The sequence below is a fragment of the Filicampus tigris genome, chromosome 12 (genome assembly GCF_054856515.1).
Source record: "Filicampus tigris isolate MCC_2025a chromosome 12, RoL_Ftig_1.0, whole genome shotgun sequence".
Lineage (NCBI taxonomy): Eukaryota > Metazoa > Chordata > Actinopteri > Syngnathiformes > Syngnathidae > Filicampus > Filicampus tigris.
In genome coordinates, this window is record NC_141228.1 from 7,117,501 (window position 1) to 7,142,500 (window position 25,000).

Here is a 25,000-nt window from a genome sequence, read left to right on the forward strand (position 1 = left end):
AAGTGTGAACATGTATAATGGTTTACTTACATGCAGCAGCAGAACAGCTGCAAGGAACGACTGGCCCTGGCAGTAACCGATTTCCTCATCGTAGACAGCATAGGCCTTGAAGAGAAAAACAGCAAAAAGTAAAAGGAATGATTTATCACACCAATGTCAATATTAAGTCACTTTATGAGCTATGTTAATGTTTCTAGTTACAATAACAGTAATATTAACAGTGATCTGTCCAGAATTTTAGACACACATTTTTTACCTTAAAAGATTGTTTACTTTTGAGTATGCACTAGTGTTGCATATTTCATCAGTCCCTCTTAATATTTGCTTTTAAAGCATACTACTTCAAGAAATGTTGAGCTACTATACATTCTAAATCCTTGCAATGAACGAGAGTAAATATTACCTAATTTCATTGGAACTGCACCAATGACATTAAAGTTAGGCTTAGTTAGGCTTTCTGTTTTATTTAATTTATATTTGTGTGTATGTATGTTACTGGTGTTGTGTAAGTCTGAGAGAAATTACTGAATTCTCACATGTATTTGTGAGATGTTAAAATTTTTCAATTTGTCATATCTGTAACCAATATCCGCAGATACATATGAGTATCACTGTATCAGGACTAAAGGGGGAAAACAAAGGTATCTTAAGGTTCGAATTAACTTTTTTCCTTTGAGGAGCAATTTTGCTAATCCATTACATCATTTGAGGAGCAAATTACTGAATTTGAGGAGCATTTTTTGCAGGTTAATCCTAGGGACCCCAAAGCAAGGGCTTTATTAAATAATAGAAATATGACAAGATTAGAGGAGGTTTGAATGTAGGGCTGCAGCTATGTAATATTTCAGTATTTGAGTAGCCTACTGAAAATTCCATAACATAATCATGGATTTGGATAAATATTTTTACTTAATACATTTCACTTTATAACAAACTACCAATTTCTTCCCTGATCATTTATGAGGGAGCCAGTAGGGCTGCCGTGCCCCGCCTCCTGTGTCCTGCAGGGAGAAAGTGGAGGGGAATTGACCCCTCGTTAGCGGTGGCCACTCTGATTATTTTTCTTAAAATATTCGGAGTAATTAAGACGTGTTAAGGGCCTAACGAGCGTTAAGGCCTAGATAGACCAAAAAGATGCTGGCAAAAAGTGACAAGACGCTTACCCCCTGTGGCGTCCGGCCGGATGTCGGCACGTCACGCTGGAGGAATACACCGCAACGACAGACATCGACGCTGACCATTAAAGTACCTTCTGCGCATGCATAAGATGTAATACCCTTCCATACCATCGGCGGCGGTAGTCACCATTTCTCATGGTTAGAAAAATCCAACCGGAAAGCTGTTAGCCGGGGGCGGATTATAAAAACGTAAAGAATGCATTCAGCTATATTCTTCGCTCACGATGAACCCCCACGCGAAGTAAACCATCACGTTTTTGACACGGTATCGTGAAATACTTACACTGTCAACCCTCACTCTTCTTGTAAGAAGATTAAGGCAGCGGAGGCGTGCTCACTGTTTTTCCGCATTTGTCACTTCCTGTTGGTGCTGCGAGCGCTGATATGCTAGCTAACAGACAATCAGAGTGACCAAATATCTCGACTGGCGACGCCGATTCAACATGCGTAACCGCCCCCAAGACGCTTACAGACGGGTTACGACACTACACGGTGGCCACTACACCACTACACCAAACAGACGGCGCATTCAGACGCCACGACGCTTCACGAACTCCGACGTCGATTTGGTCTATCAGGGCCTTTAGGTGATTTCTGCAGCAGTTGTCAGCTCGCCACAAACTGCGAATTTGACGAAATGTGATGTGAAACCGAAATGTTTAATTGTGAAAATGAAAACATGACATTTGAAATAAACATTATCATTTAGTTTGGATCTATCTATCTATCTGTCTCTGTATCTGTCTATCTAATGAGTGAATCAGCAGTCAGATAGCTGATTTTATCCACCTTTCTTAAAACTGAGTGTACAAATCCAGGGTTTGATCAATTTGCCTGATTTAGGGTTTGATGTGCAGGTAATGGTGATGTATTGTGGAACTGACTGGACTATAATCTCCATGCTGACATGCTTGATGGAGTGTGGTATTCACACATTCCCAACTCAGCAAGGTGACATGCCGATTGACAGATGGATGGGGGAGGTCCTGGTGGGAGAAATCTAAATTTGTTAGCCTGAGTACATAACAGGCTCATCAGGCTGAAGTATTAGCATCTAAACCAGAAAGACATTTCAATACAATTGTGATTCTTGTTTTTTTAATGCCTACATTCTACATTATATTAAAGTACACTTGCGCTGAATCATAAAACAAACTAGTTGGCACATGCATTAATTAATTAATTATTTCATCTAATACAGGGATGAGCTGTGGGCCGCCCAGACTCAAGAGTAGCCCTCAATCAATTTCTGGGAAAAAAAAAAGTTTAATGCTGCTGATCCATTGAAAGATGTAATAGAAGTGTTAACCACGGGCTGGCAGACATCACTCATGAGCAACTCCAACCGAGAGGCTGTAATGTGCATCAGCGAAGAAGAGCGTGTCCTGACCACCACAACACGGTCTCGAACACAAACAGCAATCCCTCCCCAACCTCATTGACAGTTTGTTTGAAGTGTATAAGGAGTTAGTCCATTTGTGTCCTCCAAAATCATCGATGTGTTCCACGCTTAAATGTTACAAATGCGGATGGTGGCTTGATTGGTCAAGCGGCCGTTGGTTTGGGGCTGTTGGTTTGGGGATTTCAATTACATGCTGGACAAAAATAAGGTAGTATAATATTAAAATCTTTGATAGTTGATTTTAGTGAAAACATGGGGGGGTTCAAAGTACAGTACAGGCAGCCCTCGTATTACGACGTACGCGACTTACAACATTTCGACTTTACGACGCCCGTGCCTCCTCCTCCATTTTGTCTCCAGCATCATATTGACTACGTTTACATGCAGTCAGTATTCGGGCTGAAGTCAAAATTCTGATTTCTGACACATTTTAAATATCCCGTTTACATGATTGAGCGGACAGAGTTGCTCCGGCATTTGAATAACCCACTGTGTACGGGGACACACGGCGTCATGACTCAAATGGTCATCATTTCCGCTTGTTATTTTCAACTGTCAATAAAACACTTGATATTCACGTCACTCATCACATGAACGAAGCAGCCGGTTTCCTCCTCGTTCCAAAAGTGTGCTTTTGTGCTGCATCTCTGAGCTTGTTTACCTCTGCTTGTGTATTTGCGATGGGTTTCGCGCCAAACAATGCACTTCCACATACAAGCACTTCGGGTACTACAAAGACCAGCATTTCTTGCGGTTGAGTAATGAGCATGCGCAGAGTGTCTCGAGCCGGCAGTATCTTTGCCTTTTTCGCCCTCTTCTCCTCTTTCTCCATCAATTTCTCAGCAGTAATGCTAAGTACAGCATCTTATGCTTTTTATTTTAATGTATTTTTGTTTTTTTATACAAAGTATTTTGACGTAAATTTTGACTTTAAAGGTAAATCCGACATACACTGAAATCCTTGTTACATCGCCAGTGTAGGAACGGAACTCTTTCGTAAAATAACGACTCCATGTATGTGGTTATTTTCGTAGTTGAGCAGTGGATCTTTTCTATGTGCATTTGAAAACTGAAATAGATACCTTTCTGTACATTCAATAAAATATTCAATAAGGAATAGACACTGCACATATTTTATCCATACTGAAAATGGCATTTTTGTCATGTATCTGGTTAGGAAGTGTGCGTTCCTATGTGTCCACCAGTAGGGCTAATGAAAAATTGTGGCCCTGTCCATCATTTAAGTTTCCCATCCCTGATCTGTCAAGTTGGTATTTGCTGTGAAATAAACCATTAAAAGCAAGACCGTTTTCCAAACTTCAATCATTTTTGTACTTAAAATATTTTGTGCCCATAGTAACCTTGGCTTCTATTCTTCTGTTTTAAATGGCAAATCCTTTTTTTTGTGGTATGGACTTTGTAAAGAGTATAAAATGGCTGTCATTCTAGAAGAATAAACCTCAGAATAAAAAGTAATGCAAAAAATGCTTTCACTATATTTTAATATAGCAGAAATGAGGCAGGATAACAATTGCCTGGATATAAATTAGGGCCCTGAATAAAGACTTAATATATTCTCATCTTTGATCATATAGACAGAATGCATGGCATGCTGAAGGCAAGTAAATATCCATATTATTAACTTGAAGTTATATCGCCATGGATATGTTTTATACAGAGCTGGGCACTTGACCATTTTTTGCCGGTCCGGCCGCAACCCCGCACCCTTGACTTGGGTACCCTTCCGGCCGCGACCCTCTGGCCATATTCATAAATATTGGGGGCCCCCGCCCCATTCCGTCCCCCGACCCAAAAAAAAAAAAGCGTCCGTGATTGACGTCGCTGCGGGAGGGACGCTAACGGCAGAGGCTTTTTAAGGATCATTAGCTGGCTAATTTACTATTCGAACCCGCTGTGGACACACTTCAAATGCGCCAGGAGTATTTACCCAACTGCATGCTTCCTTGCATTGCGAGCCCCGGGGTTGGATTTGTCGTGTTGTATAATTATTTGGGTCCAATAATTATAGAGAAGAGTCGTAGAAGAAGAAGTCGCAGAAGTCGTAGTCAAGTTACTTATTTATTTTGCACATTTCCCCTGCTTCCTGGCCTTCAAAATAGAAGCATACCAGCAAACCACTATACACTGCAGGTTTGCCATGGCGTATTTCCGGAAGTAGTGAACGCTAGAAAAAGTGCACGAACTCCACCTTGATGTGCTAGCGTCTGAATATACTCGTGGACACAAATTGTTTTGAAACAAGTCGGGGGGTGTCGCTTCAAAAAGACAGCGACAACAATATATATTGTGCCTGCTACAACCATAAAGGGATGACTAGACGACGCATTTAAATTTATTGTGAAAACGATCTGAAAGCTGGCGGCTAAGGGGGAATGTGGGTGAGTAGCTTGTTTACTTTGAGTTATGGGACTTTGCAGCAGCAGCAACGAGCGGCGTGGCTCATTCGTCTCCGTGTGGGAAACTGTATGTCATCGCAACATGTGAGACAGCAACGTGCGCTCAAGCGTCTTTGTTTTTCCTCATTGTCACATCACGTAACCCGCGCCTCCCACCTGCAACTGGGGCATACCATTACAAGAGGGGGCTGAGGGGCAATACCATAATCCCTATAACAGCAGTTGTCGCTTGCGCAGACGCGGGAGTAGAAAGAAGCCTAAAAAGAAGCCTTTCACCAGTAGGCTGAGATGATTTTTGGCCGCCTTGCGAGCATGTCACGCATGAGGGACAATTTGTGGGCCGGACTAATATCAACTTCCGGCCATGCTTAGTCCAGCCATTTTTAAAAAATTGTCACCCCCCCACCCCAAAAATAGGCATCCGGCCGGGCCGGAGGGTCCGACCGGTCCGGCCCAGGGATGATGGACTGGCCAGCGCTGGTTTAATATATTCATGAAAATCAAAAACAGTCAACTAAGAAGTCACAGGTTTGAAGAACTTAAGTGCGAATAAATGTTCTCTTTTGTCCTTAAAAACTCACTGTCAAATTTCCCAAGAGAGACACTTAACCTTGATTGCTGAGCGATCATTAGTGCTTGTACAGGTTAGGTGGAAGCGGGACTGAATGGAACATTAACAAAAAGAAGCAGACTGTCACCAGAAAAGTTCACACAGCTCAATTGACCTTTCTTGGAGAATAAAGGTTAGAAAATTAAAGACTCCATGCATATTACTGAGTAGATTCATGTGTAGATGAATTTACAAAGGGTCCTGGATCTTTTGTGCTATAACCCACTCATGCCTCAAGATCCAGCCAACCTTATCAGCAGCAAATCTACATGAATTTGCATACAAATGAAGGCCAGCTCACCACTGACCTACTTGGGTTCAGACCGGATGTAAACCCATCCTGACAGGTCCTCCCACAGTGCTGATGGTACAAAATACAAAAGTGTGACCATTAAGTCATTCATTCATCCCCCCAACCATTATCAAAAACTACATTTGTCTTTTAGCTAAAACCCACTTCTGATATCCATAACTGTGTATCTTGGCGCCCAATATTCCATCCATTCAAGCTATTTTGCTTAAGTAGTATGGATGATGAGTGAAAGTGGAGATCAGTTTTGCTTAACTCAGCAATTATGTTGACGAATAGGAGTCAACCTTGCAAGGCATATGGACTTTACACATTTGTAATGTAAGCAATTGTGATTCACAAACAGATGATTACATTTGTATGTTGTTGCTGTACTTGATTTTTTTTTATGTAGCTGCCATTTTGCAAACTTTCTATTGGTTCCTCCAGAGATTAAATTGAGTATATGAAGGTCTGCTCATTTAACTTCATGATGTGCAGAGATAAAGCATGAGCAATTTACCAGGTTTACATATTGTAATTTTCTAAAATGATAACATACAAAGTAGAATTGTACAAGACAATGCTTGGCATCGACCGTGGGCAAAACAAATTTAAAGGGAAGTCAACCCAAACACATTTTTTTCAAGAATATGTTCCCAGAAGGCCCACTAGTTGAAACACAGCATTCTGATTAATACTGCCCTTGTGGAATATGAGTTGACTATGAGGCCCAGCTCTGCTATTTCAAAGACGTCATTTAAAACTATAGTTAAAAGGTTTAAAACAATCCGTTTTTGACAGTCTTGCTTCAAAATGAAGTTTCACATTTTACTCTTACCTTGCAGATCTTATAAAGTGAATCTTGTCCATCTCCATCAGAGTCCTTGAAGTAGTCATGTGCAGGGAAAGTACGATGGATGTCTCGAGTTATCACTCCCTCCTGAGCTGAATCCTGAAACATGTTTGCAGAACAGGATTACACAATGTGTCACAAACACTGAACGCAAATCTACAGCCGAATGTATTGAACATGTATTCAACACTAACACATATTTTCTCGCTTTTTTCTAAAGAAATAAAAATAAAGCCCTACCATGCAAAATTCACGATACTAACCAAAAAATCCTCTCTTGGCTCACATATTTCCACAAGGTTTTGCATAAAGTGGTTAGGTTTTTGTGTGATTGTGCTACAAAACCAACTCTGAACATATCTAATTGGTGAAGGTCATCAGTACAGTCAGAAAAAGTGTTTTGATTCTTTTTCAATTCAGTGGGATGAAAAAAAATGCATATTACTTCTCTTTCCTCTTATGTATTTGTTTTCACCAAACCTCAGCCACACAGCTCTGACACACACGGACAAGCACACCCGGAATACGCACACACACACAAAAACAGGTCTCACTCTTCAACAAAGTAATCTGAAGACACTGGTGTTTTCACTCACACTGTTTCTCTTGACACCGAAAACCTCCCTGTAAGATGCTGATGGCCCGTCTGGCCTTGATGTGTGTATCAGAGAGAAAATGAAGGCCAAGAATATCAAAAGACAAGCGGTATGAGATCGAAATGCCATCTTGATTCCTACGTTCAAGAGGAAAAAAGTGCTGGTCTGATGTTACAGAAAGGCGTCATTGAGCCTGATCAGTCTACCTTCAATTGACTTGTATTTTACTCCCCTTTCTTTTGAAACTGCAGCAACTCTCCTTGTTTAAAGTTCAAGGTTCTTGCCACACATGTTCTGTGGATTCCGGCTTCCCACATCTGTCTAATCATAAAATCACAAACTGACTGGATGATGCTGAGGTTGGGCCTCTGTGAGCCATACCATCTGTTGCAGGACGCTGCTCTCCTTGTCACTGAAGATATTTATTTATCACTCTGGCTGTACTGTATGTCTGAGGTCATTGATATGCTGCATCATTAATGTTAAACGCCTCCCTTGTGTAACGGCGTGATGGAAAACAAGCTGCCTGTACTTCTCAGAAACAATTAACAGAATTATATCTTGTAATTGGAAAGGATCTTTACTTTGAAATACGCAGAAGAGAGAACAGCACGGGGGGTTAACACGTCCGCCTCACAGTTGAGACGGTCTGTGTTCGAATCTCGGCTGTCGAATCAGTGTGGCGTTTGCTTGTTCTCCCCGTGATTGTGTGAGTTTTCCCCTTTCACACAGGCACGAGTTTATTAATTAATCTTTACTGTCTCAATCGAAGACGCAAGTGAAGCACTATTTTACATTTTTTTTCAAATCAAGTGTTAATTACCATGCTGTATTCTCTTACAAAGACGTTGAAATTGTCTACGAACATATATCTTAACCATACATCAAGTTTGGATGGTTTCACGGCTTTAAAGTCCACGAGCACATCATCTATATCTGCCGCGACTTATAGCAGAGCTACCGCGATTGACGGCGTCCGCCATTACCACTCGGAAAAAATCCGTATAAAAGTATATTCTGATGCATTTCATTGGCTAAGAGACGGAGAATTAGGTTAAAAAAAGAAAATGACGTATACGCTCTGCGGCTTTAAAACGAGAAACGCAACAGCGCTCCCGGCTTTAGTGGTAGAAACTCGGTTATGCGCTCCGTCCTTAATGGGTTAACTAAAGACTCTCTCTCTTATACAGCACATAGTGTGAGTGAATGTGAGTGCTAACAATTGTTTGTCTATACTGTATGTGCCCGGCAACTGGCTGGTGACTAGTCTAGGTTGTACCCTGCCTCAAGCCCCATGTCAGCTAAGATCGGCTACAGCTCACCCATGACCTGAAGAGGAAAAATCACTATAGGAAATAGATGGATGGGCCTTTTGGCATAAAGATGCCATGGAGGAAGATGTAAATGTGATTTCATTCTTGATCTACTCTACTCTACTCTACTCTACTCTACTCTAATCATTGTGGGATGTTGTTCATCCAAACATGTTTGGTACTTTATTGCGGGAGGGGACTAGAAAAATGCAGAAGATATTCTGTACATCCCACATCTTAAATGCTAGAACTTTCATTAAAAAAGAAATGTGAAGACATTTAATTCACATGTTGCTATGTATACTTCAGGCAAGCTTGCGTGCCATGTTATAATACAATTTGCAATATGGAGGTGGTCCTTGTGTTAAAGATGGCTATAACAGCTACAAAGTGGATTATGTTCATTAGGCCACACAAACAACAAACAGCTTTGTATGTGTGAAGGCAGTGTTGCACTGTAATGTTATTTTTAACCTCACAGAAAATGCAATTCCCTTAATGAGATTCCTAAATAACATTTGTAGAAGCAACACAGAATAACATTATTCTTCAAAAATAACTGTCAATATTAATCTGACAATGCACCAACATACTGCAGATAAATGGTAAAGAAGGTGCAATTTACAGTAAAAAAAAAAAGGACATAATCGACTAAGAATGACTCCATCACTATTTAGGGCATGTGTATTTTCTTCATATGATACTGCATGCAGGCTTGGGGAGTAAGGGGCTACATGTAACGGTGTTATGTATGATATAAAAATAAGACAACTTTATTATGTTACAGTTACAGAATGGATTTATATATTAAAAAAAAAAAAAAAAGATTATTTTTCAGGATTACAATTTTAATGCGGGGAGACGCCGGTTGTTAATTTCAGCTCTCAGACCTTTCAAACTAGCAGGCAGAGCAACCTTGTCTGTAGTTAGCAGGGAAACAAGTGGACAATTTGTAATGATATAGCTCAATGCGCCACAGTGACTCCACTTGCACAGTCGTAGCCGTAATACTGTGAGCAACCGCCAACCGGGTGGGTGAGCATTACTGCCATTTAGCCTGCGGGCGCTAGTGCTAGCTTTAAAGTTATGTTGATGATGGAAAAGTTGGCCGTCGCGCGGGAAGTGACGTTGGTACCTGGCTGTGTCTAGCTTCCTGAAAGCGATCATTTTAAAAGTGACACAGAGGGAATGGAGTACAGTAAGTGGCAACTGTTTGCACCATATTCACTGAAGGACTTATTCATTTAAAATCAGATTTACAAAGAAAAGTGTGAGCTGTGAAAGTCATCCAGACTGTTGGTGGTTTATGGTGGCTAGCCCACATGCCCGCACCAATGGCTACTCACCTTGAGAAGTAAGTGTTTCACTTCCTGTCACAAATGACCTAAAACTTTAATATTTAAACACCATACAGCCAATAAAAACTGCTAAACCTGTCATCGGGAATAAAGGCGTTTTTTTCGTGGTTGACGTCATGTATCATCATTATTTTATCATAATTAAGAGGGTGGGAGGAAGTGGTTGTGATTGATTGCGTGTGTGTGTGGGGGGGTGAAAGAGCGAGAGAGAGAGAGTGTGTACACTACCACTAACTGCAAAGGTTGCCTTTGTAAGCTAAATTTGTCCTTTTTTTTACATTTCTCTCGTTACAACACACTGAGTCATGTAGATAAAACAGGTAACTAGAAACTGTATCTGAATAAAATTTAACCCTTCCAATCTTGACTGTATATAAATGATTCATAGATGGGATGTTAAATTGGACATTTGCGTCAAAGAGGTTCCAAAATTAATATGTGGGCTTTGTGCTAAAGAAACAACTTACAGTACGTCTCAATAGTGTATTCATGAACTCCTTGTGTTTACTTTGCTATTTAATTAACTGATAATTTAATGTAGATACTTAGCCACTCATTTAGTGCCGCCGTTTAAATGCCCTGCATTTACTGAACAAGTGCAAACAGTTATTGTGACTAAAAGCAGCCTTCTCCATACGTATGACCTTTTAAATGTGCACAAGAACATTAGTCCTTGACTGCTTATGTCACTGTGTTCAAAGATTAAAAAAAAAATCTATGTAGGTATATAGTTGAATCTCGTACAGAGACATGCACATTACTCAATAAATATGCACGATCCTTTAAATAAATCATTTTAACACAGCTCTGAACAGAAAGTACACTAACCTGAAAGCGTTCCTGCATATTAACTACTTGCTAACCTCCAACTGTGAGGGTTTAAATGTCACAGAAAATCATGCTGAAATGGAACTGTAAAAGAAAGGCGCATGTCTTTAAGAGCTGTGAGTGGCAGAAAACAGAGCTTTTAAAATTGCAACTCAATCCTGCAAATCAACCTTGTTATAAGACGATTAGAAAGACAGCAACGGTGTGTCTTGTCTGCTCTATTTTCTTAAACAAAAATGTTGAAATAAAAGTTTATGGAAACGTCAGTTTCAAAACAAAGGTGAAACATTTTAAGGTCCCCTTCTACTGACTACAAGTGGTGCTAGGTTCAAATCACTGATGAACCAACAACTAATGTGACTAATACTTTTTAAACATTGCGGTAGTCGTGATTCAATTATGAACGTCAGTCAATACAATGTAATACAGGAAAAAGAACTTGGAAAACACTACATGATTCACTCTGGAGTTCTACTAAGGAGAAAGAACAGGACAATACAATTCAAACAAACTTAATTTTGTGGTCAAAAAAAAGCTCAGGGCCAAAGTTTTACATGTTTGCACAACAAGAGCCCAGCAAAAATACACAAGCCTCTATAAAGAGTATTTTCCAAAACATACTATACAAGTATTGTTTGCTGAAAGCTGGACATTTTGTTTGTTCTCATTGGGGTAAATAACTAGTAGCCCTTTACAATCTTTTACAGTAAAACCCCGCCTCCATCGTGGGTTTCGGGTTTGCTGTGCCAGTATTTTGCATTTTTGGTACAAGTTATTAATTTTGCATTTTCACCTGTTGCCGCCATTTTGTGCTTCTGTTTTGAGTTTAAACCATTATGTCGTGATTCAACCAATCAGAGCGTCGCTATCGTTTTGTCAGCCGCTGACTGGCGGTTGTGTTCTATCAGTAGCACGCTGCTCGATTTGCTGATCACTGCGTTTCCCATGCTGTATATAATGTAACGTTAGCGGAGTAGGATCTTGACATGGGTTGTTCACTACAGTTTGAAATCAGAATGGATGGAGCCACATTCTACAATATTTTTGCGTTATTCATTGATCTCGCTCTCTCTTAACATGTTATACTGCACTAACCATAGTGAGGATAAGCAGTACAGAAAATGGATGGATGGACGGATGTTTCAACGTGTTTGCATCATTTGAAAGTGTGTTTAACGACCTTTATTTTGTGTAAGTAACGTAAATGCTATAACAACATGCCTGTACTCCTTTGTGGAAGCCTGTTCATGGCAGCAGTATCACAGAGAACGCATCGTCATGTCAGGCAGGGCCGCCCCTCCTTACGTGCAGGGCGCCACCCACTGTGGGGCGCTCCATTTTGCATGAGGAAACACATTGCGACCTGCGACATCTGACCAATATGAGAAAACGCTCCAACATGTACAAGGAATGCCGGCCTAAATTACGTACGCCACACCCCTTCTACAAAATTTAAGGCAATGAAAAACGGCCGTTCGGCCCCGGCACCCTTTGCACGAAACAAACCCTCCAATATATGATATCCATCCGACAGTCTATAACGATTAATGTAAAAAAGCTCAACTTCAGTTAATGTCAGAAAACTACAACCCATCGTTATGTTATACTTACGTATCGCGTTTTTCACTTATATAATACCCGTGATGGAGGGGGGATTCACTGTAGTGGACATTTTTAAGTCAATGAAAACGTAACCTGAAAGACAAACAAGAATCCATCATGGTAGGAAAAGTAGCGCCTCAGTCAAGCAGTGAAGGGCACCTTACAAGCCAAGTAATTGTACCCCTTAACCTATGGAGTTAGTCAGTGTTGCTCCCATTGTACACTATATAACATTGGTAGAAAGAAGAAATGACACACACACAAACACACACATGCACGCATATGTCAGTATGAGGGGGGGAAAAAAATCACCAAGGTCCAGTCCTTGAGGATGTCATAGCTCGCTCTGGCCATGATGTCTGACAAGGAGACTTTGGCAGGTAGGGAAAGGAAATGGGCTGTCACTTGTATAGCGCTTTTCTACCTTGGGTACCCAAAGCGCTTGACACTGTTCCTCATTTACCGACTGATGACGCAGTATCAGGAGCAACTGGGGGTTCAGTATCTTGCTCAAGGATACTTCGACATGGTCACATTGGCCGGGAATGGAACCCACAAACTTTTGCGTTGAGAGAGGACCACTCTACCACTGATCCATTCCGCCCCAACAATGTTTCAACAATCTCATGTACAGTACGTGCACGAGTACACAAAAGAAATAACAAGACATCTGACCAAATGAAACTTTGCAGGGAGCAAGGCAGTCAACAGAGTCAACTCTGAAATTATTTTTTGATTTTTTTTTTTTCTATTAAGACTTCTATTCATTCCATATTTATTCTCATTTTGAAAAGGTTCAATCCCATGAAGTTTGTGGCCAGGTGATGCCCCACTCCCCACTATCCACCACCGGCATGCATTTCAGTCTGGCAATCGAGACCACATAGTGACCCGCTAAGGATTAAGATAAGATAAGATAAGATAAGAATGCCTTTATTGATCCCACAGTGGGGACATTTTCATTGTAGTATATATATAGTATATATTAAGTATACAAACTGGGAATGGCTTCTGGAGATGAGACAGTTTTCCTTTAGAGCATTGTTGACATGCCCTTGAACTAAGCACCCAAGCATCAACCTGCCTGCTGTGCACCTTTTTGTATGCAGCTACCTCGCTATCATACTGTATCTCTTCATTAGTGCATGAGTTTTATTTGGGGATTTTATGCACATGCACAATAGTGTAAAAAAACAGGAATATCTTGAATTACTGTAAATGATGTAAAATGTAAATGTTTTTTCTAACTATTCATAGAATTATAATTACAGTACTATATTCTAAATCGAGCACACACTACAAATGCTAGGTCATTTTCCTACCCAATTGCTGGGTTATGAAATGTTTTTACCCATTTTTGAGTTATTTTTTGAACTGGGTCAAAATCCCTCAATCCAAGATGCGTTATTTAATCTACTCAAGCACTAGGTTATGAAATGTTATACCCATTACGGGTTATTTACTATATCACTAGAAATGACTCAGCAGATAGGTTGTTTTGCTTTGAATCACATCAAGAAACTTCCATCCTCCCAATCATCTTAAATCGCCACACCTGGCCAGTCCAGGTTCCACGAGGACACAAATTACCACTGGGAGAACGTATCCTCCTGGCAAGGTAAATGAAGGATTTTGTGCACACTGCGTATATAATTCACACTGTAACATTCACACCACTTAGCTGTTATTCATGTAACACACAATCATACCTTGTGCATTTCTGTTTTTTCTCAGTCATTCTTTGAATCATTTAACAAAACTTGCTCACAATGCCCGTGTTCATGTTTGAGCTTGCCAGCTTGCTTGCTAGTTTGGTTCAATAGATTGCAGCAGGGGTGCCTAAGTGCGGTCCTTGAGAGCCCCTTTGCAGCCTGTTTTAGGTGTCTCCTTCCTCCAACACACCTGATTCAAATGCTCAGCTCACCAGGAAACCTTGCAGAAGCCTGATAATGATCCTGGTATGATATGAGCGGTCACGAAAACTTTTTTCGGGTGAGAGTCGGCTTGATTCAAAAAATCCATGTCGTGATATTTGAGAGGCTCTTTATCCGCATATTTAGATTGCAAAAACGACAACTCCATGATGCCATCTGTGCCAATCAATGTGATAACAGGATTCAGCTGGTCAAAAACAAGGCACGTGCTGGTGCCAACATTTTCATCCGTTGCTGGGATTGGTCAACACAAAAGTTCGGTAGGCGTGCACAAGTTGCCGCATCGCCCAATCAGCGCCAAGTATTGTACTAAATGTCGAGCAGATCACATTGGAGCAGTCCCCGATTGATACTGTGGAGAACTCCTTTGAGTGAGTCACATTATCAGTCTGGAACCAAGTGCAAAACCTAAAAGTTCTTATTTTTTGTTATAGAGGAAGCTATTAAAATGGTTTAAGACGAAAGATCACCAGTATGAATCGTTCCTATTACTATTACAGTACATATAACTGGAGCTTCCATCGAGTTTATCACCTTTGCGTTTGATTAAATAGGCCCAGATTTCCCGAGTAAGTCCATTTGTGATAAAAGTGAGACTAGATCATCATTATTTCAGTATTTTTGTTTGGTAGGGTGCTATATATATTTTACTCAAATAAAAAATGGAAAAATTGGTGCCTTGTTTCAATAACGGTTGGGAAACACTAATGTAGAGCATTAAAAATGTCTTGTGGGGTGTTTTACTGAGTCCAATTTAAGGAAATATATGCAATGTCTTTCATTGCATACAATCATTCAATATATAGAGTATAGTCATAAGAAATGCATCGCTTTATGAGCAACATAATCAATGACAAACATATTTTCTATAATTACCATGCATATATCAATGAGGACTAATAAGAATCTATTTGCCACTGAAAGTCATAAACACTTTGATGTAATAAACCATTCATGTCTCTGATTATTAAGAGCCTACTTACTCAAAAAAAGCTCTAGGAAGTGGAAATAAAAATCTTTCTTTGCCTAGATTTACGTTGACTAACTGTTTGTAAGATAAAGTGTAACTTACTATTAATGAGGGATTTTCGATACCACTTTTTTCAGCCCAATATCAGTAAGAGTACTTAACTCTTAAGAAGCCACCGATTCCAAATACCAATACCACTAGTACTTTTGATGCATACAAATTTGAAAGAAAAAAACAATGACACACCATTTTAATGAAAGACCTATACAGTATACCATAATCATATTTTTCTGTAAAGTTGCATGAAATTAATGGCAATTTTCTATTGCCTCTTTTCCATTCCAACAAACCAACCAACCAACAAACAAAGAAACACACGCACATAAATAAAGAAATAAATACATAAATAAATACATTAATAAAAGGAAACAATCAGCAGTTCGGATAATGGATAGATGGATCAAATGATCCAGTGTCCAGAAAAAGTTCCAATCAAAATATGTGTTGACTACAAAAGTGCTTCAAGTAGCATTTAGGAATACCTACCATTTAACCAGAGTTCTGGAAACACAAGCTTGTCATCATTTAATTCAACTGTGGTGTTTCTATCCGAACACTGGGTGGCACCCATGTCATGACGTAATAACTTAGAAGAAGCAGAAGAAAATAAGCAGAAGAAGAAGAAAAAAAAATCTGACACCATGTCACAGAATTACCCAGTGAGCTGGGAATCATGTCAATCCATCCATTTTCAAAAACGCTTATCCTCAATAAAAAAAAAAGATATATGAGACTGATTATTAAGAATTACAACACTGACCAAACCCAAATTTCCAGTACAAGACCAGACAGCAACCCCCGCCCAATTTAAAATTATTTGCGGCGATCAAAGGCTTTTACCTGGACTGATCAAAAGCTAGATGCTAAAGCTAACGTCAGCCAATGTCTATCACGTCGATGATCTGCAAGTTTTTAACTTGTTACAAAAGCACATGCCCATCAACTGCCGTTATATGACGTGCAATAGCAGCCCAGCTCAGCAACACTATGGCAGCCAACATTCCCCCAAAGGCAATGCATGTACATTGAAAATAAGTCAACTTGCTCATTTCTCAACCGAATTTCATGACGCTTATGTTGTCAACGCCAAAGTGTGTGCTATCAATAGAGAAAACGCATTTTTGAATAATTGCCTTTTGTGACATCCACAAACATGGAACACAGCAACATCTTCCCTGTATGAGCTTTAACATCATCGGAGGCATGGGCGTCATATCTATATAATGTGCATATCAATAATATTGATGGAAAGCCACTAGGTTCCCAGAATGCTTTGTATGGTGCAAACATTTAATTAATGAAGTTATAAGGACGTTAATCATTCTCATATATTTGCGTTTCTGTTAATAGCTATTGAATGTGTGTCATTTAACTGACACATTTGTTTCATTATACTGCATATGTTGGACTGCTTTTATTTTTCTTTAAACAAATCATGACAGTAGGTTGTGTGTAAAATAGTGACATCCAGATCAATTCCTATTCAGCATTAAAATACATTTCTTATATATATATATATATATATATATATATATATATATATATATATATATATATATATATATATATATATATATATATATATATATATATATATATATATATGTGTGTGTGTGTGTGTGTGTATATGTTTTAAATAGTGTGTCCAAATATCTATACCTGACACCAGTAGAATGAATGAATCTGGAAAAAAAAAAAAAGTATGCTTGGTTTTCATTTACACCGACACAGAGGGACACATTTTACGATTTGCTTATCACCATTGTACTGTGCAGTGCCACAGTACAGTACTGCATCATACTTAGTGCTGTTGCTAATATTTTGGTTGCTTTACTTTAATACACGTAAAACTGAAGCTACGAATCATGCACTTATTCCCTCTGAGTACTTTCCAAACATGAATTCTGTGCTGCTCATTAAGATGAATGTGTCAACGTGAAACATGCAAATGCTGAAGCCAGCAGCTCTTTAATCTCTGCAGGGGGGCTGAGGTGTTCAGTAGGAACTGCAGCCTCATCAGCACCATCAATTTACTGTCACAATACCCCAGGTTCCACCTGCACAATGTGCGCTGTTCTACAAACACAAACAAATGGGATGACAAAGAGTAGTTCTATGAAAACAAATCCGTGACAAGGATCTGTATTTTACTCCTCTCATTTGAGTGCGGAAAACACGAAATGTCTGGTCATAGATGGCCATATTCTAGCTCCCCAGGCATTCTGTAATTCTATATATTCTTTGACAAATCGGGTTCCAATTGGGAGAGCAAGACTTTCCACTGATGACACATGTTTGGACTGACTGATTTAACACTATGCATTTTATTGTGAGTACAGTTGGCAATGGTGCATCATAGTAATGGGTAGAAATACCTTATAACTGAGAGCGAACACTTTGCCTCTCTCCTACAGGTAAATATTTTTCTTCAAAAGCTCTCGTTAAGGGCTAAGCTTCTATGATAATGCAAGCCAAAACAATGTGTACCAGTGTGTGTAGTAGTTCCTCCAACACCATTTTTCAGGGGTGAGAAATGGTAAATTACATTTCCGGTTCAAGTTTCAAGCAAGTCCCAACAAATTACTGTGTAAAAAAATTAATCAAGAAAGTCAAGTCACATCACCAAGAAAAGCAAGTCAAGTCATCACTTTGTTCAATCAAGTCAAGTGTCAAGTCATAAAATCTTACTCAGGACCAAGACCAAGACCAAGACCAGGACAAGTACATTTATCTCGCTAAAAAATTAAATGAACACCTAAAGACCATATACAGCTCTAAAAATTAAACAAGAACTTAAGAGTATGAAGTATATGCATATAGTGCATATATTATTTAGAAGAATGCATGTTACATTGTTGCATGTAAAAAAAAGCTCGATATACACAAATCCAGCAAGTTTGTATGATATTAAATAACATTTGTATTTATTTATTATTCCAGCTAGATTTTGGGCAACAACAAAGTGAGACCCAAAAAAACTTGTTGAAATGTTTATTTTTCTTCCCCCTCGAGCAGGCTCCCTGGAACCTATTGCAACAGACTACATTGGAAATAGAGTGAGGCATACTAAGCCTACAGTATATTCTGAAGACAGCTGGAGAAAAAGCTGAAAGCTGTCACTGTGCAGACAGAAGCTGAGGGCTCAGCCTCATTACTACTATCACTACCATCCAGAGGACCTTGAATGTTACTGATCCATCCACCGCTGCCACAGGTGATTCAGTGGACGGGATGTTCAAGGGGATCTAGAGGGCAGTAGGAAGTGTATTTGTCCCATTCTTGGATTGGAGCAACAGAGTGACAGAGAATCTGTGGCTGTGACAGGAGTAGCCAGTAAATGCAGTCCCACAAACAAAGCTGATTTATCCAGAAGCCATTTTGTTTGTTTTTGATTTGCTCAACAAGTAAAGCTAAAGAAGTTTGACATGCAAGTTTGATATGTCATTATGATCGTCCTGGCCAAATATCAGAGAAAGAAGTTAAAGCTTGCATAGGAGAGGACCTTATACATATTAATGAGGTCACCTATTGGCAGTATCCATACATGCAATGTGCACTAAAATATACATGAAACAAGAAAGGTCAGGGCTAAAACGGCATCTTGCCTGAAAATAGCCTTTGCCGCTCAAATGCCAACAAAGCTGAAGAATAACACACAGTGCAAAGATGAGCTATAGTACACATATCAGAAACCAGCACAGCATCTCACCCAAATCTTCATATGACATAATAAATACAGAGGTAATTAGTTAGAATGGGCACTGCAAGACACCCTCAGCGTGCATGCATTATTTCTTCACACTGTATGCACCTTTCAGGCATATCCCCTGGTGGCTTTTAAACCAATTGACAGAAGGCAGAAAACAAGACAGATGGAAATAAGGAGGGAATGAGGGAGACGAAGAGTGATGGCTTAGAAGAGACACACAGAAAATGACGAGAGGAGATAACACGGAGAGACGGAAGTGGAGAGGGCAAGAGCTTTACAGAAAAAAAGAGAGAGATATTTACACAGAGGGGAATCAGAGGCTTCCACTAATTGTAGCCTGCAGGCATGTTGGGCAGACATACTATTACTCAGGCTCTTACGACAGGCAACCTATTTCACACATCCAGCTGAAAAATAAAGCATTGCTGATTGCCCATCTTAACATCTTTTATAACATCAGTGTGGAGTTCTACCAAAACGTTTTGTAGAAATATACTGTTCTCTTGCACGTTTACATATATGCTATTAATATAATAGTATTATAGTCTAAGCATAACTAACAATAGTAGACAACATACTTTTGCAATTTTTTCCAACTTCATAAACGTTTATAGTATTTAAAGTCCTGATATCAGCCAGATTGAGATGCTGTGGCATGACCTCAAGAGAGCGATTCACAGCAGACATCCTGGGAATCTTACTGAACTCCAACAGTTTTGTGGTGAGGAATGGTGCTAAATTCATCCAGATCGGTGTGCACGACTGAAATGCAACTACATGAATCATTTTGTTGAGGTTATTGCTGCCATAGGATGATGAACCACTGATTAAATCCAGGAGTTCACTTACTAGTTCCTCCCTGCATTGTGAAAGTTTCCACGTTACACTCAAAGAAAATATGAAAATGTGTAACATTTGCTATTTGTTCAAGCAGACTCTCGCAGACTCTTTATTCTTGCGATTTAGATGAAGATCAGATGGCCTTTTATGACTAATTTATGCAGAAACGTCAGAAATTCGAAAGGGTTCAAAAAGTGTCATATTCAACCGCAGTGTTTATTTGCCGCCTGCTTGCAACGGACGTTTAAGTGACTTCACTGAATTGAATATGATGACAAAACTAGATATGTGGCAGCCATATTGGATGAGGCACCTTTCCAACAAGGGCAGGGGTCACTCAGATTGGATTGGAAATGGCGTCAGCTTTAATGTTAACACCATTTAAACATTATTGGCAGCGGCGGTGGAATTCGGCGCCCAATAAGTTTGTATTTCACGAGGACCAACTGTGCGTGTCAATCTTTTAACATGAGTCAATCAACGTTGTTGAGATGCTAGAGGTAAACAAACAGATTTTACCCATCAATAACCATTTATTCTGGTCCCGTAAAAAACGATATTTTATATTAATATTTGATTTTCATTCCCTTTTCAAGCTCTCCATAATGCTTATTCAACGATATTACATAACTCCCAAGAGGGGAAGCGGCCCCTGGGAACTGGCCGATGCGAGGTGGCACGCTTTGCTAAATCAACAAGATACAACTGATAGACACTGGCTCCATACAGCTGAACACTCTGATCTCACTAAGCCCTTCAGTGACAGTAGCACCAATCATAAAGGATTCTAGTAGCACTAAAACCATGGCAACCACTATGACAAGTTGTTTCACGAGTCAGAAAAGGAGACAAAACTCAAATGCTATAAATAACTAATACAAGGACACAAAAGTAACATCTACTCTTTCGGTATACTCAGGTGCTTAATTGATCAACTGAAGCAAGCAAGGATAATAACACTACTCCCACTGTCTTGGACTGTATGGTAGGAGTTAGACATTATGGAACATCGCTTGCTGACCTGTTTTCTCACCCTGATGTGCCCATCACTCTGAAACAGGGTCAATCTAAACTCATCAGATTAGATGCCGTTCCATTGTCTCAGAACACAACAGAATTGCTCCTTAGCAAATTGACGTCATTAAAACTAATACGTTGAATATCATCTATTATCATCTGTCGAACAAAATGTTTTAGTTTCACAGTGAAATTTTACAATTTGAGTTTACAAATGTTCAATATCACTTCATATTTTCTCCTTGATTTCTTCCTGGAAGATTAATCACCATTCTTACATTCTTAAATGGCGTGTTTCTTTAATTTAAGCAATCTTATTTTTTTCCTGTATAGTTCATGAACAGAAAAACTAATCTTCAAAGACTATGGATAATGAGAAGCTAATCAATGTGTAAGTTAAAGATAGATAAGTTGCCTGCCCTATGACATGAATCAGTGCAAAAATAACCCAAATGTGCTTGATTTAAAGGGGAAGTCAACCCAAACATATTTTTTTCCAGAGCATGTTCTATGCAGGCCCACTAGTCTAAACACGGCATTGCGTTTGTGGAATATGAGAAATCCACCCGTTTTTAGCTAGCTCAGGGGGCGGCCATTTTGTCACTTCTGTCGACTGAAGAAGACATCGAAGTTGCGCAAGCCTGAGATTACGACCAATCATAGCTCAGCTTCAGAAAACAAGTGAGCCGTGATTGGGTGAGCTAATTCGATGACAAAATTGACGCCCCTGAGTTGGCTAAAAGTGGGTGCATTTGCTGCTTAACTTATATTCCACAAACGCAATATTAGTCAGAATGCCGTATTTCAACTAGTGGGCCTGCATAGAACATGCTGTGGAATAAAATGTGTTTGGGTTGACTTCATCTTTAATCAAGATGGTTAATTGATTTTTGGAGAGCACTGTAATAATCTAATAAATTAAGGTAACTAGGTATGGTATATATTCCTATCCTATTTTTTTTCTTTGTCTTGAAAAAACTACCGGTAAATAAAATCAATAAACCGTCTCTGGCTATGATGGTGAACACCAAAAGCAGGTTAAAGGTGTTACTAGTCTGCAACGTTTCCTTTTCTTGATCAGTGGAATATTTAGGACATGGTGGTGGCTGTTATTAGAATAAACGTGTGCTCAGCAAACCTTGGAAAGTTCAGGTCAACAGAAAGTGCTTCACTGGCAAGTCAAAAGCAATTTGTTTTATGGAGAGGCACCATTTTTCAGTACAACAGTTTGCAGTCAGGAAGCTTGAGGAATAGAGGATGTTATGAACAGTGCAGAATGTGTGCTAATTGTGGAGCAATAGGAGACAAAATGGTTCTTTCCAATGATTTGGTTTTCATACAAACTACAACCTTAGTCAGCCTTGCAGTGTATATGTTAACATACGACGGTTATAGAAAGTATACACACCCCTGTTAAAATGCCAATTTTGTTTTGAAATGATTTACCTTGATCTCATTTTTTATGTCACAATAACCTGGCATTTGAACAACAGAGTGTAGGCTTTTTTATAATCCACTGTATATGACAACAAATATCCATGCAAATCACATTTGCCTCTGTCATCTCATGTCTCTTTACTTCAGGGGACTTTGTGAGATAATCTATTGGTATGATATTCAAAAGGACAGCAGCACTGTAATTAAAAAACAGCACTCCTGAGACCTTTATCCTTGGTTGTTAGCAAAAGAACTTTCTAGCAGCTCCCCTGGAGGCTTTAGGGCGGGTGGCAACATCTGGCCGACTGAGCAGATTGCTAATTCATCAGCCTTTGTAACTATGCCATGGCATTTTAATGGTCAGGCTGGTTCTACATTTCATTAAGCTATGTTGGGAACGATGTGAACTGAAACCAGAGTTGTGATTTTGCTTGCATTTTACAGCTTCCAAGGATGCAGTATGGCAAAAAATCTTTCTTCACTTTTTGAAAATGAGTACTGTGAAATGCTAGGCCCCAACTGTATAAAATATTGTACAAAAGATCAAGTGCATTTTTCACAGCAAAATACTTTATGTAAAATAACGCTAATTTAACAGAAATGCCAAAACATGCTCGACAGTTCTACTCAATTCATAATTTAATGCAGGAACATATATACATGTAGCTTCCTGTGTGTGCGTATAGAGTAGAAGCTGACATTTTTTCAGGAATCCCGCGGGATTCCTACGGCATGGGAGTCAACTCCACCTTCATTTGCGACCCGTGTAAGAATAAGCGGTTCAGATAATGGATGGATGGATGAATGTTATTTCTAATCAACTATTATTTGATTTTCGCCCGTATACACCGTCTGCGGTCAGCATCTGGGATTTACTTCAAGCACGCAACCTAAATCATGGCATGAGGAAGAGTAGATTTTTAAAATGACACAATGTGTGGAAACACTTGATTTAGCAAGAAAGCAGATAATCGTGACAAAACGGTTGCCGTGTATAGCCTTTGCAAACGCAGAGCGAAAGGTAAAGGGATGACGGCAATTTGTCAATGCCTCTCACCCGGCAACACAAACAATAACAAACCCGAATGAATCAAGAGCAGTGTCTGCCGTGCAATATAGTGGGACTGGGACGGACCAAAACGGTGTGGCTGCCTCATCATCATAAATCTCCTTGTGCTCAAAGAATTACTTGATATTTATTATTGCGTACGCATGTTTTGTTCACAAATTTGTTCACACGCACGGGTCGTAAACAAGGCCGTTACATACAGTTGTTCTTTGAACAGAACAATCACAGCAGCAGGTTAATTTAATGCGAAAAGATAAGGGTTTGTTTTAACGCCTAAAAAAAAAAAATCGGTTTATTCTGATAAGTTAAGTTAGTGCATAAAATGAGAAGTAGCTTGTTCTGTTGCACTTTGTTAATGCTAGAATATTAGTATACTGTAAATATTAGTATAAATATTAAATTGTTCTCAACCAGTTCAGGGTGTACCCCGCCTACTGCCCGTAGACAGCTAGGATATAGGCTCCAGCACACCCGCGACCCGGATCAGATAATGGATGGATGGATTCAATTATTCTGATATAAATGTTGTTGCTTTTTTTATTTTTATTTTTATTATTAGTAAAGCTGAGTTGGTTTTAAAATAAAATACAATTTAAAACATTCAATTGTTTACCTTGAGTTACTTTATATTAGTGTAAGCTTATTCACCAAAAAGCCATTGTTACTGTATCAAGCTAGTGGGCGCAACAACTTTGACAAGGAGAGAATTTACCACCAAATAATTTGAGCAAATGTATTTAATTTGGCGGCACGGTGCTCGACTGGTTAGCACGTCCGCCTCACAGTTCAGAGGTCGTGGGTTTGATCCCGGCTCCGGCCTCCCTGTGTGGAGTTTGTATGTTCTCCCCGTGCCTGCGTGGATTTCCTCCGGGTACTCCGGTTTCCTCCCACATTCCAAAAACATGCATGGTAAATTGATTGGACTGTCTAAATTGCCCCTAGGTGTGATTGTGAGTGCGGATGTTTGTCTCTCTGTGCCCTGCGATTGGCTGGCAACCAATTCAGGGTGTCCCCCGCCTACTGCCCGAAGACAGCTGGAATAGGCTCCAGCACGCCCGCGACCCTTGTGAGGATAAGCGGTATGGATAATGAATGAATGAATGAATGTATTTAATTTATGTGAAGTCACTGATCATGACTTCTCACAATAAATAGGAAACAGGTAAATTACAATTTACAACACTTTTTTCTAAAAATCTTCGCCAGTGTTTACATTTTCAAACAATCACTTAAATAACACTCCTTGAAAATCACAATGTCCCATCACCAGCAAGCTAATTTTAGAACAGGCCCATGGGCTACTCATGTGGTTATTGGGGACGTTGGTGACCCCTGACCTAGACACAAAAAATTCCATGTACAGAAAACTGCCAACACAAGTGCAAAGCAGCTGCATTAATTTCCAATCAGCCTCAGGCATGTCTACATGTGGTATTATGAATATACGGCAAGCTGTATTTTATAATGGGTACGGTAATTAAATTGGCAAAGTGCTGCTGTCTTTTACATTGTGAA

General features: G+C 39.5%; 1 protein-coding gene across 1 annotated transcript in view; it reads right to left on the reverse strand.

Moving 5' to 3' along the window:
• rabgap1l (RAB GTPase activating protein 1-like) overlaps positions 1-25,000 on the reverse strand; it is a 115,371-nt gene that overhangs the window by 39,023 nt on the left and 51,348 nt on the right. Inside the window, exons 14-15 of the mRNA XM_086046783.1 lie at positions 6,738-6,851; positions 31-105 (exon numbers count right to left, since the gene is read on the reverse strand). Coding sequence (XP_085902909.1) covers positions 31-105; positions 6,738-6,851 — 189 coding nt within the window. The remainder of the gene's footprint in view (positions 1-30; positions 106-6,737; positions 6,852-25,000) is intronic.